This window comes from Xenopus laevis, chromosome 2S (assembly GCF_017654675.1).
Source record: "Xenopus laevis strain J_2021 chromosome 2S, Xenopus_laevis_v10.1, whole genome shotgun sequence".
In the NCBI taxonomy this organism is placed as follows: domain Eukaryota; kingdom Metazoa; phylum Chordata; class Amphibia; order Anura; family Pipidae; genus Xenopus; species Xenopus laevis.
The window spans coordinates 116,942,017-116,955,700 of record NC_054374.1 but is presented as its reverse complement, the minus strand read 5'-3'; the positions used below and the strand labels follow the sequence as shown (position 1 = coordinate 116,955,700).

Sequence of the window (13,684 nt, the reverse complement as noted above, 5' to 3'; positions counted from 1 at the left end):
ACCTAAAATGTTTCCTCTTGCTTCCTGTTGAAAATGCAGCATTGGTAATATGTAGATGGATGTAAATTGTAGATGGGGGTCCTGTGAGTGACCTTTTTCCTTTTTTTTTTTTTTTTTGAAATACATACAGCCACTCTGGATCCATTATAATGTACCAAAAACATAGATGAGCTACACATTCAAACAAAGGGACCAACAGGAATTTATAGTAATGTTTCAGTTGGATTGATTTTACATATTATTTTGCCTTTTGTTTTGCTGTTCTGTGCTATGATATTTTTTCATTTAACGCTGGTATATGAAAAATGTTTCCCAGCGTTAAAACATTTAACGCTGGTAATAAAAAAAATGAAGTCAAAGGTGATACATATAAAGTTTCTTTATAAGTACCCGAAATCTGTCAAGTTTTGATATAGTATTTAAATTTAAATATCCCTAATCGTACACTATTTTAGGTATAAAACGTCATACTAATCAGTCATTTTTGTTCCCTTACATTTAGCTGGTCGATGGAGGAGTCTCTTTTCCACTCCTGTATCCATGTCATTTCCTTACAGTCCTGTTGCGAGACTCACTCCATATTGCAACACTCCCAGCGTCCTTAAAAACACAACTAAAGCAATACTAACACCCGAAAAAACAGGTAATCTTTACAGATTATTTATTCCAAAATTATTTTTAAACATTTAATTTTTTTACATTTTTCTTGAATTCCTCTTGATATGTATGATGAGTGTATGGTGAACTTGGAAGTGTTTTTGTGACTATAAAATGTTAATAAATGTGTCCTATGTAGTAGATGATATTCCCATTGTGGATTGTGGTTAGGACAGCCATGTTTTTTGGAGCCAAAAGGCTTTAGTTACCACTGGTATATTGAAGTTTCGAAGTGATAACTATGTTCTAGTTATGTAATGATATTTAATGGCTGCACAGTTCTGCAAGACTACAGACAGTCTATTGTAGCTTGTGAGAATGTGGTGTAACATATCGACTGAAAGTTTGTTTCCAATCTGTAAATCTCTAATTTAAAAAAAATGCAGTCATTGTTTAGTTCCATTTTGTATGTGTGTTATCCTGTGTTGCTGGAACAAACCAGGGACAGGCAGTCCTTCTAGCTCCAAAAACTTACAATGACTCTAACAGCTCAGCTGAAGTAGTGATGTTGTGTAGTTTTGCAACATCTGGAATGCTGAAGGTTGCCTATTCTTGGAACTCGCAGAATTACAGTACATCACAAGCTTTTTGAGATTGCGCCTTTTCCAACTGTGTTTATCTAAAAGACTTCTACAAAATAGAAATATATTCTGTGAAGCCAATTTCAGAGTAATATTAACACTGGGTAACAAAATTAGGTTTTGCCATAATAACCATGATAACACACGCATTTTAATATGCATTTTCTGCCTTTTTGCCCACTTGAACTTAACAGGAAATTATTTGCTGAATAAAAATCTGTTTATAAAAATGATAAACAGGTTACAGGTTCGATTACTTTTGATGCATCTTTTTTTTAAAACTGATGGTATCACATGTTAAAACTAACCGTTAAACTGAATTTAATGATGTCAAGAATCACTTAAAGAAACAACAAATCAAGTTTGAAGCACCTAAAAATCTGTTTATTACTCATGTTAAACACTTCATAAATAAAACCCTGAAAACCAAACACTTTTATTTCTACAAACATGGTCATAAGAAACACAAATTACTCAGAAAAATTGCCATAGATAATTATGTTAGATTCACCGAACCAGTGGCACTCAGCATAGAATCACTCACTGACACCTTTACACTTATTATTTCATGTTTTTGTTTTTGCTCTGAGAGCAATTGTTTTATGTGTTTTTTAGCTGAGGAAAGTGCCGCTGAAGATAATTGTTCATTTTTAGACATGAAAGCAAATTTGTTATTTCTCTGCTTCATATATACAGGTATGTACTTATTGGATTATTCTTATGTTTGTTTTCCAGGTTACAACTTAAAGACTTCTCAACTGAGCCCCCAGTCTTCAGTAGACAGTGAACTGAGCACATCTGAACTAGAAGATGATTCCATCTCCATGGGATACAAACTGCAAGATCTCACAGATGTTCAGATCATGGCTAGATTACAGGAAGAAAGTAAGATTATATTTATAGTGCAATTTATTGTATTGTCATTTTTTAAACAAAGCCTTTTGACAAAGCGCGCGTATGGCAATCGAAACGCGCATCAGTATTTTAATCTGTTAGGCAGGGAGATGGAAGCATTGCCTATCTTGGTGAAAGGCGGAAGGGTGGAAAGGAGGAAGAGCCGAACGGCTAATGCGGGTGGATGTGGGTGGTCCTTGCGCAACATTCAATGTTAATTCACCATAGGCAGTACACAAGAATCTAGTGCTGCATACATCAGTGTACCACAAGCCTGCCAAGGGAGTATTGTGCATGAGAGGGGCTGGCAGATCTCTCATCTTGACTTTAGGAAGCTTAAAGGTATTCTGTCATGAATTTTATGGTGTAGTTTTCATTTTTAAATTATGCTGTTTACACTGCAAATAATTCACTCTGTCATGCAAAATTTCATTTCTGAACCAGCAAGTGTATTTTTTTTTAAAATTTATAATATTGGTGTGTAGGCAGCCATCTCAGGTTATTTTGCCTGGTCATGTGCTTTCAGAAAGAGCCAGCACTTTAGGATGGAACTGCTTTCTGGCAGGCTGTTGTTTCTCCTACTCAATGTAACTGAATGTGTCTCAGTGGGACTTGGCATTTTACTATTGAGTGCTGTTCTTAGATCTACCAGGGAGCTGTTGTCTTGTGTTAGGGAGCTGTTCTGCTGATGGGCTGCTGGGTGAGGGAAGGGAGGGGTTGATTTCACTCCAACTTGCAGTGCAGCAGTAAAGAGTGACTGAAGTTTATCAGAGCACAAATTACATGACTGGGGCAGTTGGGAAACTGAAAATATGTCTAGCCTCATGCCAGATTTCAAAATGAAATATAAAAAATCTGTTTGCTCTTTTGAGAAATGGATTTCAGTGCAGAATTCTGCTGGAGAAGCACTATTAACAATATTAATTTGAAAAAAAAAAAAAAATTTCCAATGGCATTATCCCTTTAATCAAGCCCAGTGCTGGGTTTTATACTGGCTTTTACATTATCTGAGCTTTTATGGGGTTCCGTTTAATGCTGGACTGGGGAGCACAGCTCCATTCTTCAAAAGCCCACCCCGGGAGGGTTTTCTATGTAGGATCCTTCTGGTTAGAGAGGCTGTCTGCATAGAAAAATGGGCAACTTTACCTTAAAATTTTGTATAAAACAATGAATTTGTAGGAATGTAAGACTTTTGGAAGAATTCCCTATTAAAGAGAAACTGGAATCATGCGGAAAGTATCTGCAGAACTAGTGTTAAGTAGGGTCAGAGTGTATGAGACCCATATATGGGGAACTAAACAGTTCTCTTCCCACATAAAATTATATTGTGTTTTATAGTGTGGTTTTTTGTGTGCTAACATTGAGATGGCATATGTTTTCATATTAATTGTCTCTTTTGACTTATTATGGGATTATGATTTTGATGAAATAAAACGGTTTTAGATCTCTTCAAATATAATGTAATGTTAACTTGCACTGGTAAAACAAAAATGTACCAATCACCTGTAAAAAAAAAATGAATTTGCTTAAGGATAATTGGTGCATTTTAAGAAATTACTGGATAGTCATGGCGGTAACCATTTGATTTTAATATTGCTCGGTAGGAAACATACACATTCAAATGTTTCATACATGATAGGGTTTCTTCACCTCTATACTGCTCCTTCTGTTCTCTGTGTGCCACAGCTTTCCATAATAATGTTGGCAATTTGCTTTTGGAAGAATAGAGTCATTCTGTAGTAAATAATGTAAGAACACCGTTACCATGGCATTTACTGGCCATGACAAAAGCCCATTCATTTATACTAAGCAATTTCCTATGTATTGCAGGCCTTAGACAAGACTTTGCAACTACCTCTACCTGCAGTTCAGTATCACGGCCTCGTCCCAGCTTTTCATTATATTCTGGGAAGAAACTATCATGCTCTAGTGATCAGGATTTCGATCGATATAGTGTTGAAGACGATGATGATGATTTTGACCATTTACCACCACCTCAGCCTCGACTCAGCCGTTGCTCTCCACTCCAGAGAGGCCTTTCTCATTCTCAGACTTTTTCTAGCATTAGAGAGTGCAGGAAAAGCCCAAGCTCCCAATTTGTAAATGGATATCAGCAATATAACTATTCCTCTCAGCCTCAAACACCAGAACAGCAGCAAAGCAGGACAAATGCAGGTAAGGCACATCTTTCCTTTCCAGCTCCAGCCATTAATTGCAAATGCTTAATATTTTATTTTAAATATGACTAACATGTCTGAAAAAATGCAAACATCTAGCATCAAGTTGTAACATGAAGAAGCTAATTCATCAATAAATATAAATTAGGATCAAGCATTTTTCCCTTTGTTTCCAGTAAATGTTTTGTTGCTCAAAATATTATATGCTAAAAAAATTTTTATTTTTGGCAATATACTTAACACAGGGCACTAGTCACACAATGGCCACATCCATCCGCTTGTCGAACACACATCCAATTGACAGCACTGCCAGAAGCACTGCCACTTCTTAAAAGACTAATTGTGGGCACCAGCCACGTTCAGAACAACATGGATCAAGCTACTGTGCAGCATGTGCTCAAACATTTATAGTGCACCATAATGACCTCTATTGGTAAAACACCATATTTACATTACAACACAATTACAAAAGTCTTTTCAGATTATTAATATAAAATATATCACTTATGTGTCACTTTTGTGAAAAACCCTTCACCAAAAAGTAACATTTTTATATAATTTATGCTGTAGAAAAAATGTTATTACCAAATTAAAATACATTCAAAAAACACTCTACAAGACTTGATGAATTACCAGTAGACCTTATTTAAATCATATTCTCTATTAAGATTGTAGGGTACCAATGTCTATAACCTACATATCCATCTTGCTTCCTTTTCTAAAAGTGCCTTGAACCTTTCACCACCACCTATTTTTTTTGGTACATTATCAACAATTTGAAATTTCAGTACCCAATGGCCTTCTGAAAATGATATGAAACAACCTGATCCATCATCTTGGTATTTATGGCTGACTTATGTTCCCGCTCTCTAATACTACGAGACGTTTGGCCAACATACGCTAACCCACAGGGGCGTTTAATTACATACCTTAAACTCTCAAATTTATTTTTGGTTTGTTTCTGACTGATGTCTTTTAAAAAGTTGGGCTTCTTGACTATTTAAATTATTAAATAATTGATTTATTGTTAAAAAAGACTTCCCAAAAATATAGGAGTAATTAAAAGTATTGGGGGGAAAAAATGCAAATTTGCAAGCAATGCCGAAAGTGTTTAGCAGTTAATGTTAATATGCAGAAGGACTATTCCACTGTGGTAAGTGTAGTCTGCTATTATATAACTAATCTCCCCTTACATATAAATTATAAAGCATAGGAGAGGAATATACTGTATACCTCATAGAAACTTATTTTCTTTTATCATTCATACTGCTCTGGTCTAGCTGCAGTTGGTTGGTTGATATGGGTAATTGAACAGATCAGATTTTGCCCATATTATTACATTAATTAACTATATTACTACAGCAGTATACAGGCCACTTTTTTCCATTTGCTGAGCTGTATAGATAACTTTATATTACATGTAATTAGTTGAGCCCTTTTAGCTGTTTTTTTTTTTTTTTTTAGAATTTCCAACCTTTTACATGATCTGGTATCTTTTACTACATCACTTCTACATAAAACAGGCTTTCTACTTTAGACAAACCAGCACATTATGCACTTAATAAGAATTTTTATTGCATTATTTTTTCTATTTTAATGACTTGTTATTTACCAGTTTTTTTCATCCCTTTCCTGCTTAGATAAACTCCGCAGAAGTATGCCTAATTTGGCTCGAATGACAAGTACTCATAATAGTCCTGTTGTATCAATGGCCACTGTGCGCAACAGCCAGAGCTTTGATTCCAATCTGCATGGTGCAGCGAATGGAGTGTCCAGAATGCAGTCCAGTAGTATGTATTTTGTGTTTATGCTCTGTAAAATATCTGTTACTTACAATGATAAACATATATTTACAATGTATTTCTTTTATATAGGCATCATTTTGTAAAAGAAAAATACGAGTTGTTGAAAGAACAATGTAATGTATAGCTGTGATCAACATCAAAGCCCACAGTTGCACAAATTTTTCATTGTAGACTCTGTAGAGTTTGTTTGTGAATAGTGGTAATAGGTTAGTTTCTCAATCCATCCAAGCGCAGAGAGGGATAGTCAACTCATCGTGTAATGCCTTTTCCTCTCCTATGCCCCTCTCTATGGTCTTTTTAGAAAAGCTACCCTCTCTGGCTACAGACGTCATGCTAGAGTTGGGGCAGTGCAAAAATCCAACATGCTGGAGATATTGCTTACATTGGTTTCTAGACTACCATGTCTCTGCATTGCCTCCAATCCTAGTGTGATTGCTGCATGCTTAGTGATGCAACTGGGCAGGGGTCACTTCTACCATGAGGCAACTTGAGAGTCTGTTAAGTTTAAGGGCAAAATTCCAGAGGGCTTCGGGAAGTCCGTCTATGGCAACATAAGGCTAGATTGGATGGATGGGGAGTGAATAATGGGATTTTTTTCAAATTAAGAACACCATTTAAAACAGGTAAATGTCAGTATTCCTTTAAACGGATGGGGATACTGCATTTAGCATGGCTCATGCTAAATGCGGCAAGGTGGTTCAGGAACATGAACATCAAACCAGTTCATTAGTGGTACAAAAAACTTATCATATGTAGCATGTCAGTCTATCCTCTGGGTGCTTCAGTTTGGGAAGCAGCAACTTTCATTTGATTCACAATAGTGCAAATTATTGTGAATCAGAAGGGAAATATTCTACATCTGGCGATCTCTAACTTCACTCTTTGATAAATAAACCCCTGTGAGTGCTAATATCTGCATCAACCACCCATTAGTTTTTTTCCAGAATTTTGGAAAATGATCCTGGCTTGGCATAACCCTTATCCCATCTCTCCTATTTTTCCATAGCAAGGCACAGGTTAAACAAGACGCAGCCTCCTATAAATTATTGTGTCATTACAGAAGTGGTGCCAGTTTCTTATGTAAACACTCCAGATACCAGAAAAAAGATAGGTGGCTGATGTATTTAATGTAGAGAAAAAGCAAAATGTCTGGTAGCAACACTCACTATTTTGTTTCTCTGAGCAGCAAAACACTTTTGCTGAGTGACAGTTGGAGATAATTAAAATAGTGATTAATGTTTAAGATGTCCTTACTGGTGATTTATGCAGCCTATTTATTTTTGTCCAATGTCTCTAGTTCCTTCTCCAGGCCAACTTCAGCAAAGAGTACACAGTGTAGGCCATTTCCCCGTGTCTGTAAGAGCCCCTCTGAAAGCCACTGCCTACGTCAGCCCAACTGTGCAAGGGGGAAGTGGCATTCCTTCATCAATCAGTTTACAGTCATTATCTAGCTCTGGAATTCCTATGCCAAACAAGACCACAAGTGCAGTGACTGTCGGACGCAGTGCTCTTCCAAGGCCAGCATTATCCACTGCAAATGGCAGCAGCATACCTCGTAGCAAAATAGCACAGCCACAGAGAAGGTAATTATTGGCACTCTGAAAACAGTTTTATTGGAAGCTTCTAAAATATTCTGTTTTGTTTATGTAATTGTTTCATTCAGAGAAAACAGGCATTATACAACAAGTTCTGATAACAATCTTGCAGACCATATTTATTTTTCATATAATGTAAGCACAAGAGTTCATCGATTCATTGCCCTTTATAAATGAGATTTAAAGAGATGCGTGACAGTGGAGGGAGGTAGGGGGAGTGACAGAGGGAAGGGAGAGTGATAGACAGAGGAGCGGCGAGAGAAGGGAAGCAACAGCAGCAGAGGAGTGAACCCAAAATAGGGGTAGGGCGGAAGACCTTTGAACAGGTACCTGCCCAGCGCCCCCACATCTTTGCGCTCTACACAGGTGCCTCTTCTGCCTACCTCTAGTTACGGCTCTGGTTTGCCCAAAACTCTTCTACTACTTCTAAAAATAATCCCTGGGATAACTAAACTAAATCAAAGTGAACATATTTATATATGGAGAGATGGAGATTTGTATATAATTATAGTTTAGCAGCAATAGTGGCACTGAACAGCATATAGTGGGAAATGACGCAAAACACAGACATTCAAAGGTGAGCACAAGGCAACAAATGGCCATACAATATAGGGAATTTGCATGTAAGAATGCCAGAATGCCCACAGGGGCCTCAAACCTTGTTTCATACCATTACTTGCCTTCCAACCTAAAGGAATTGCTACAGATCTCTGCTCTCTGTTTTGGATCACAAAGATGTCACCCATAGACTTTAATGTGTTTCGCAAACTTTTCACCGTTTCAGAGATTTTCTTGTAGTTTCGTGAATTTTTCAGTGAAGTGAAACTGGACATAATCGCTCATCACTAATTAAGTGTAGAGGGCCTGCCTATGCAACTGCTGGGATTCATCCATTTCCTGGTTGTTATGCCAAATAGCCAGAGCAGAAGCTGTAATTCTATAGACAGAGATTAGTTTTGTTGATTTTTGGGGGGTTGGGGGGGGAATATAACAGATTCTTGCCCTGCAGAGAGCAATGGAACCTATTTGTATACAGCTTAAAGTAATGTAAGATAAGGTCTCTACATAAGTCATTGTTATATGTGGCTAGATGTGTTTTGTTTTGAAAATTCATTTTTTCTCTATTGCACATTACATTAGTTTGTTGCTATTTCTTTCAGTTTTCTGCAACCGCCGAAAACCTTATCTTCGCTGAGCACGCTGCGGGATGGAAATTGGAGGGATGGATGCTACTGACATGCTTGACATGAGCAATTATAGTTCTACATGTCCCAGCTGGCTGGGGAAAACATTTATAACTCTGAGATTTTATTCGTTGTAATATATATGTTTTATCTGAACAAATGATCATATTGTAGCTCTCACCTATTTGACGTGAGATCATTTCAGATCAACTAAAGATCAGTCCTTCACATGTGCAAAAGTTCTTCAGAAGAAACCGTTGAGGCTCCCTCTGCACCTATGGCTTCATACATCATAGTAGAACATTCATAACATATGCAAAGAATTATTACTTTGTTCTGATTTACACAAAGTTCAACACATTTTTAACTAATGGAACTTTTTAATGATAACCAACACACACGCCCTAAAAGGGTTTTTTCTAAACGAACGTTCTCGGAGCACTGCAAACTATGATACCACAAATATTTTTATTTTGCTTATGGTTTGGTTTATGTAAGGTGAATACATAGAGACACACATTTTGTGAAACTGAACACATCTCTTAATGCTGCTTAATGATTTGTGCCATATATGCCAATTTATTTTAGGCATTACTATCACTTGGTCTGTCTGGGAAACCAATTGGTATAATATCCCCGGAATATTTGTGTGTGTTTTCCTTTTCTCTCTCTCTCTCTCTTTTTTGCAAAAGCACAAGGATATACAATAATGTCACTACATTTTGCTATGGAGCCATCTTAAAACGGTTTTCAGGTTTTTTTTGTATTTCCATGTTTATTTATTTAACTATTTAATTGATTTGGAATAATTGAATATTGATTGACTTTTTTGCAGCTGTACTGCACTATCTTCTAACTACAAGGGGGTTACGCTTTTTTTATTATTAAAACTGGTTTACTTGCTGTCAAATTCCGGAACACGAAAAGCTCTTAAATGGACAGAAAACTTTTTGATAGGCATTTTACAAAATTTCAATTGCACTAATGATTTAATATGCCAGTTTATGATTTCATAATTATAAAAACTGTATACTACTGTTTTGGAATGTTTCAGTAATAAAGAATATTTTCATCATTTCTTGGTGTATTTGTTTTAATGGTTTTCAGTATATTAATTTCCTTTGAAATTGACCTATAATGTACTTGGTGTTACTTGACTTTCCATTAGAGTCTCCAGAGGTTCTTTGAACTGTACCAGATAAAGTACCTATAGGGGAAAGCTGCAGGTGACATACGTATGTGCACAAAAATTAAAGTAGTCAAACATTAGTACATAGAGGTGTTTGTAAGGCTAGGGTCAGACGGGGGCTGAAATCCGCTGGCTGATTTCAGCCCTACAACAGGCACTTTCCTCCTCTCTTCCACATTGAAACAGACTCAACATTTTGGTGAAAAAAACTAGAGTCTTTGCAATTTGAGCCAAAATCCACTTAAGTCTGTAGGGATGAAATCAGCCAACGGCTAGCTGATTTCTCTGCCCCCGTGTGGCACTAGCCTAAAAATTATATATTCAAATGAGGAAACTGTTATTACCTTCAAGGAATAGTTAAGCTAATTCTATTATCTCAACAAACCTCCATGTAATCATTATCAACATAAAAGGAAGATAAAAAATGGACTCACGTCCAACATGCCTTATAACCTCATGAATAAACAAGTTGAATTATTTTCTAAAATGGGCTTGTGCCTCTACCTTTATGATCCGTTAAATATGTACAAAATATGTTTTTGCCATGAGAAAGTACTTTAATGAATCCAGTGCACCAAGAGAACAAATGGTAACTGAACATAAAGTAATTGGGACACACAATGTTCAGGCATGCTTCACTGGAGAAAACCTTCATACATAGTAAAAAAAATTCTCAATATTTTTCTATTGTCTTTGTTTTCACATTCTATGTTGTTTTTCTTTACAATCATGGGTATAAAGGTCCACTGAAGACATTCTTTATTTCTCTCCAAATACTAAATGAGAATACCCTGGTTTTGAGCAGCTGATGGGCACATAATCAAAGTCTATACATTACTAGCAGTGGGAGCAGGACCAGGAGGCATTAGCAATAATATTAATATACCTTCCACTACAGGCACACTCTGAGTGTAGTAATATTTTGCCAACAGTAGGTTCATATTGATCAACAAATTAGCAGCAGCCACCACGCAGTCAGGCATAAATGATTATTCATCTTATGAACTCTCAGTCTGATCTTCCATAAATAATACACATTTATATAGAACAGGTCCCAATTAGGGAAAACAATGATGTATTAAAAAGATAATCAATATCTTCAACAATATCATCTATTGTAGGAAGAAATGTTATGTTAGCACTTGTGTCTGCATTTCTGGTGGACTGGTACCAAGCCAGGTTTATTTAGTATAAAAATCATGGTTGGATTTAATGTCAACACATACCGGCCTTTGCTGGTGATCTAGTTTAACTACTAAATTTATCAACTTGTGCATTTGTTTTCATTTTCAGTCCATAAAATTGCTATAAATCTCTTTCCGTGCCACCCTCTAGTTGAGTTAATCATCACTACACATACAGGAAGACGTGTTAATGGCCGTGTCTAGTAGAGACCATGCTAATGACATAAAAAACAGCAGTGCATGCTGAACAAACATAAATGCAGCATACTTATTAAGTACACCTTCTGGAAGGCATAACATTATCACTTTTTTGGTTATATGCAGGCAGCAGTGCAATAAAGGTTGTATTGATGACATAAATAAAATATCAGAGGCCACTGTATTAACAAGTTTGCATATAAACAATACTACTGGAAGCCAATTCCTGTACTGTACCTTGTACAACTGATTACTGTTCTGTACCTTGTTCCAGTTTTGACTGGAATATACTATAAAGGTTTTTTTTAGAACATACATTTTTATATGATTTTATACAAGTAAATATGAAGAGACATCTGCAACAATTGTTGCTTGGTAAGAGAGTTAAACAAATCCAAATAATGCTAGAAAATAATTGAGTACATAAGCATCAGTTAGCATACATTGATGTGGTTGAAGCTATACCCATGTAGGGGAGGTTTAGCTATAACAATCATTTTTGGTAGGCAATGTCCAGTACAATGCTATCAAGTTCAAAGACAACTCTTAGAAATAATTCCAAATCCTTTTTCTATCATGTTAGTTTAGCCAATTAAACTTTACTTACACTATATAAATGATTTAAATATTGCTGCCTTCAGTCTTGGAATCCACAGTCACAGCAAGCAGGCTGCCATCATATTGTAAGCACTGTTATTAAACTGTTAGAATGATGTAGGGAGTGATATTGAAATAATTTGCATTTTTTATTATTTGTGGTTTTTGAGTTATTTCGCTTTTTATTCATAAGCTCTCCAGTTTGCTATTTCAGCAATCTTGAACAATACATTTTTTTCAAAATGAATCAGTTAATAGTGCTGCTCCAGCAGAATTAACTGATTCATTTTGAATTTTTTTTTTTTTCCCATGACAGTATCCCTTTAAAGAGCATTTGTTTTTAGGTGGGGTCAGTGACCCTGATTTGAAAGCTGGAAAGAGTCAGAAGAAAAAAAAAATAATTAAAAATAAATAAGGAAGACCAATTGAAAAGTTGCTAAGCATTGTTCATTCTTTAATATATTAAAAGTTAATTTGAAGGGGAACCACTCCTTTAAGGCAGCTTTGATTTCTCCCAAAATGTTGTTTATGTGACAGAATATGGGCCCTGATACCTATGCCCATGCACAAGCAGCACAATTAGATAGTGAGGAGGGAGAGAGAAAGTGGGGAGTTCAGTGTACAAAGTGTTGAATGTAAAGTGAAAGTTACTGACTGTCTCGCCTTTATGACTGAGGCATGTACTGTATATATATATATTTATATATAGCATAGCAAATGGACCCACACTCCTTTTATAGTGAAAATAAATGTATTTTGCATATCCAACATTTATCAAGGACAAATTACATGTGTACAAGTGCATACTTAAATACCCTTCAAAATTGGCGTCAAATATGAAGTCATAGGCAGTAAAAGCCTTACTGGAAAAAAGTTCATTTGTGTGTATAAACATAAATGCAGTACATACTTTTCACCACAGGGTGACACTGTTGTGCCAGTGGATGATGTGCCCAAATACGTGAAACAAAAGTATCCATTCAAAGAAAGTCCATAAAAACCTGCAAATTTATACAAATGTTACTTTGTTATTACAATGACAGATATACATCAAAAAGCCTAAATCTGTCTAAGCACATTATTACGTGAGAATACGTCTCAAGTTAGAAAGCAGTTTAGTACTAACTGCCCATTTAACCCTTTGGGTGCTACACAGTCCAGCTCATGTATCCAATAGGCCTCTCTCTTCAATAGCGCATTGTCAAAATCTCCACCTCTCGCTCTGGCTGGTACATTTTCAATAGGCATGCATCTAAATGCATGCCTATTATACACCTCCCTCTGCAGTTGGGTTCTGGACTTCCTACAGAGGATAGTGAAGTAGTGATAGTGTCTCTCTTTCTTCCATCACGGACATTTACACCGCTGCATCCGTAAAGCCACCAGCATTGTGGCTGATCCAACACACTCCTCACACTCACTGTTCACACTCCTGCCATCTGGAAAAAGGTACCGAAGCATTAAGCTGGCCACAGACGAAAGATCCGATCATACGAATCAGCCTACGATCGGACTTCCCCATCTCCCGATCTGCCACTAACCATTCAGATCAAATAAAGTACAAAAGAACAGATCAGACGATGTTCTGCCCCTGACAGCAATCATATGAAAGTTATGTCCAAC

General features: G+C 36.4%; 1 protein-coding gene across 1 annotated transcript in view; it reads left to right on the top strand.

Moving 5' to 3' along the window:
- The window catches only part of slain1.S (SLAIN motif family member 1 S homeolog), a 25,662-nt gene extending 15,694 nt beyond the window's left edge, over positions 1-9,968 (top strand). The window contains exons 3-8 of the mRNA XM_018249891.2: positions 503-643; positions 1,974-2,123; positions 3,963-4,307; positions 5,950-6,099; positions 7,412-7,697; positions 8,870-9,968. Of these exons, the coding sequence (XP_018105380.1) occupies positions 503-643; positions 1,974-2,123; positions 3,963-4,307; positions 5,950-6,099; positions 7,412-7,697; positions 8,870-8,945 (1,148 nt within the window). The 3' untranslated portion in view covers positions 8,946-9,968. The remainder of the gene's footprint in view (positions 1-502; positions 644-1,973; positions 2,124-3,962; positions 4,308-5,949; positions 6,100-7,411; positions 7,698-8,869) is intronic.
- The last annotated feature ends 3,716 nt before the right edge of the window (positions 9,969-13,684 follow it).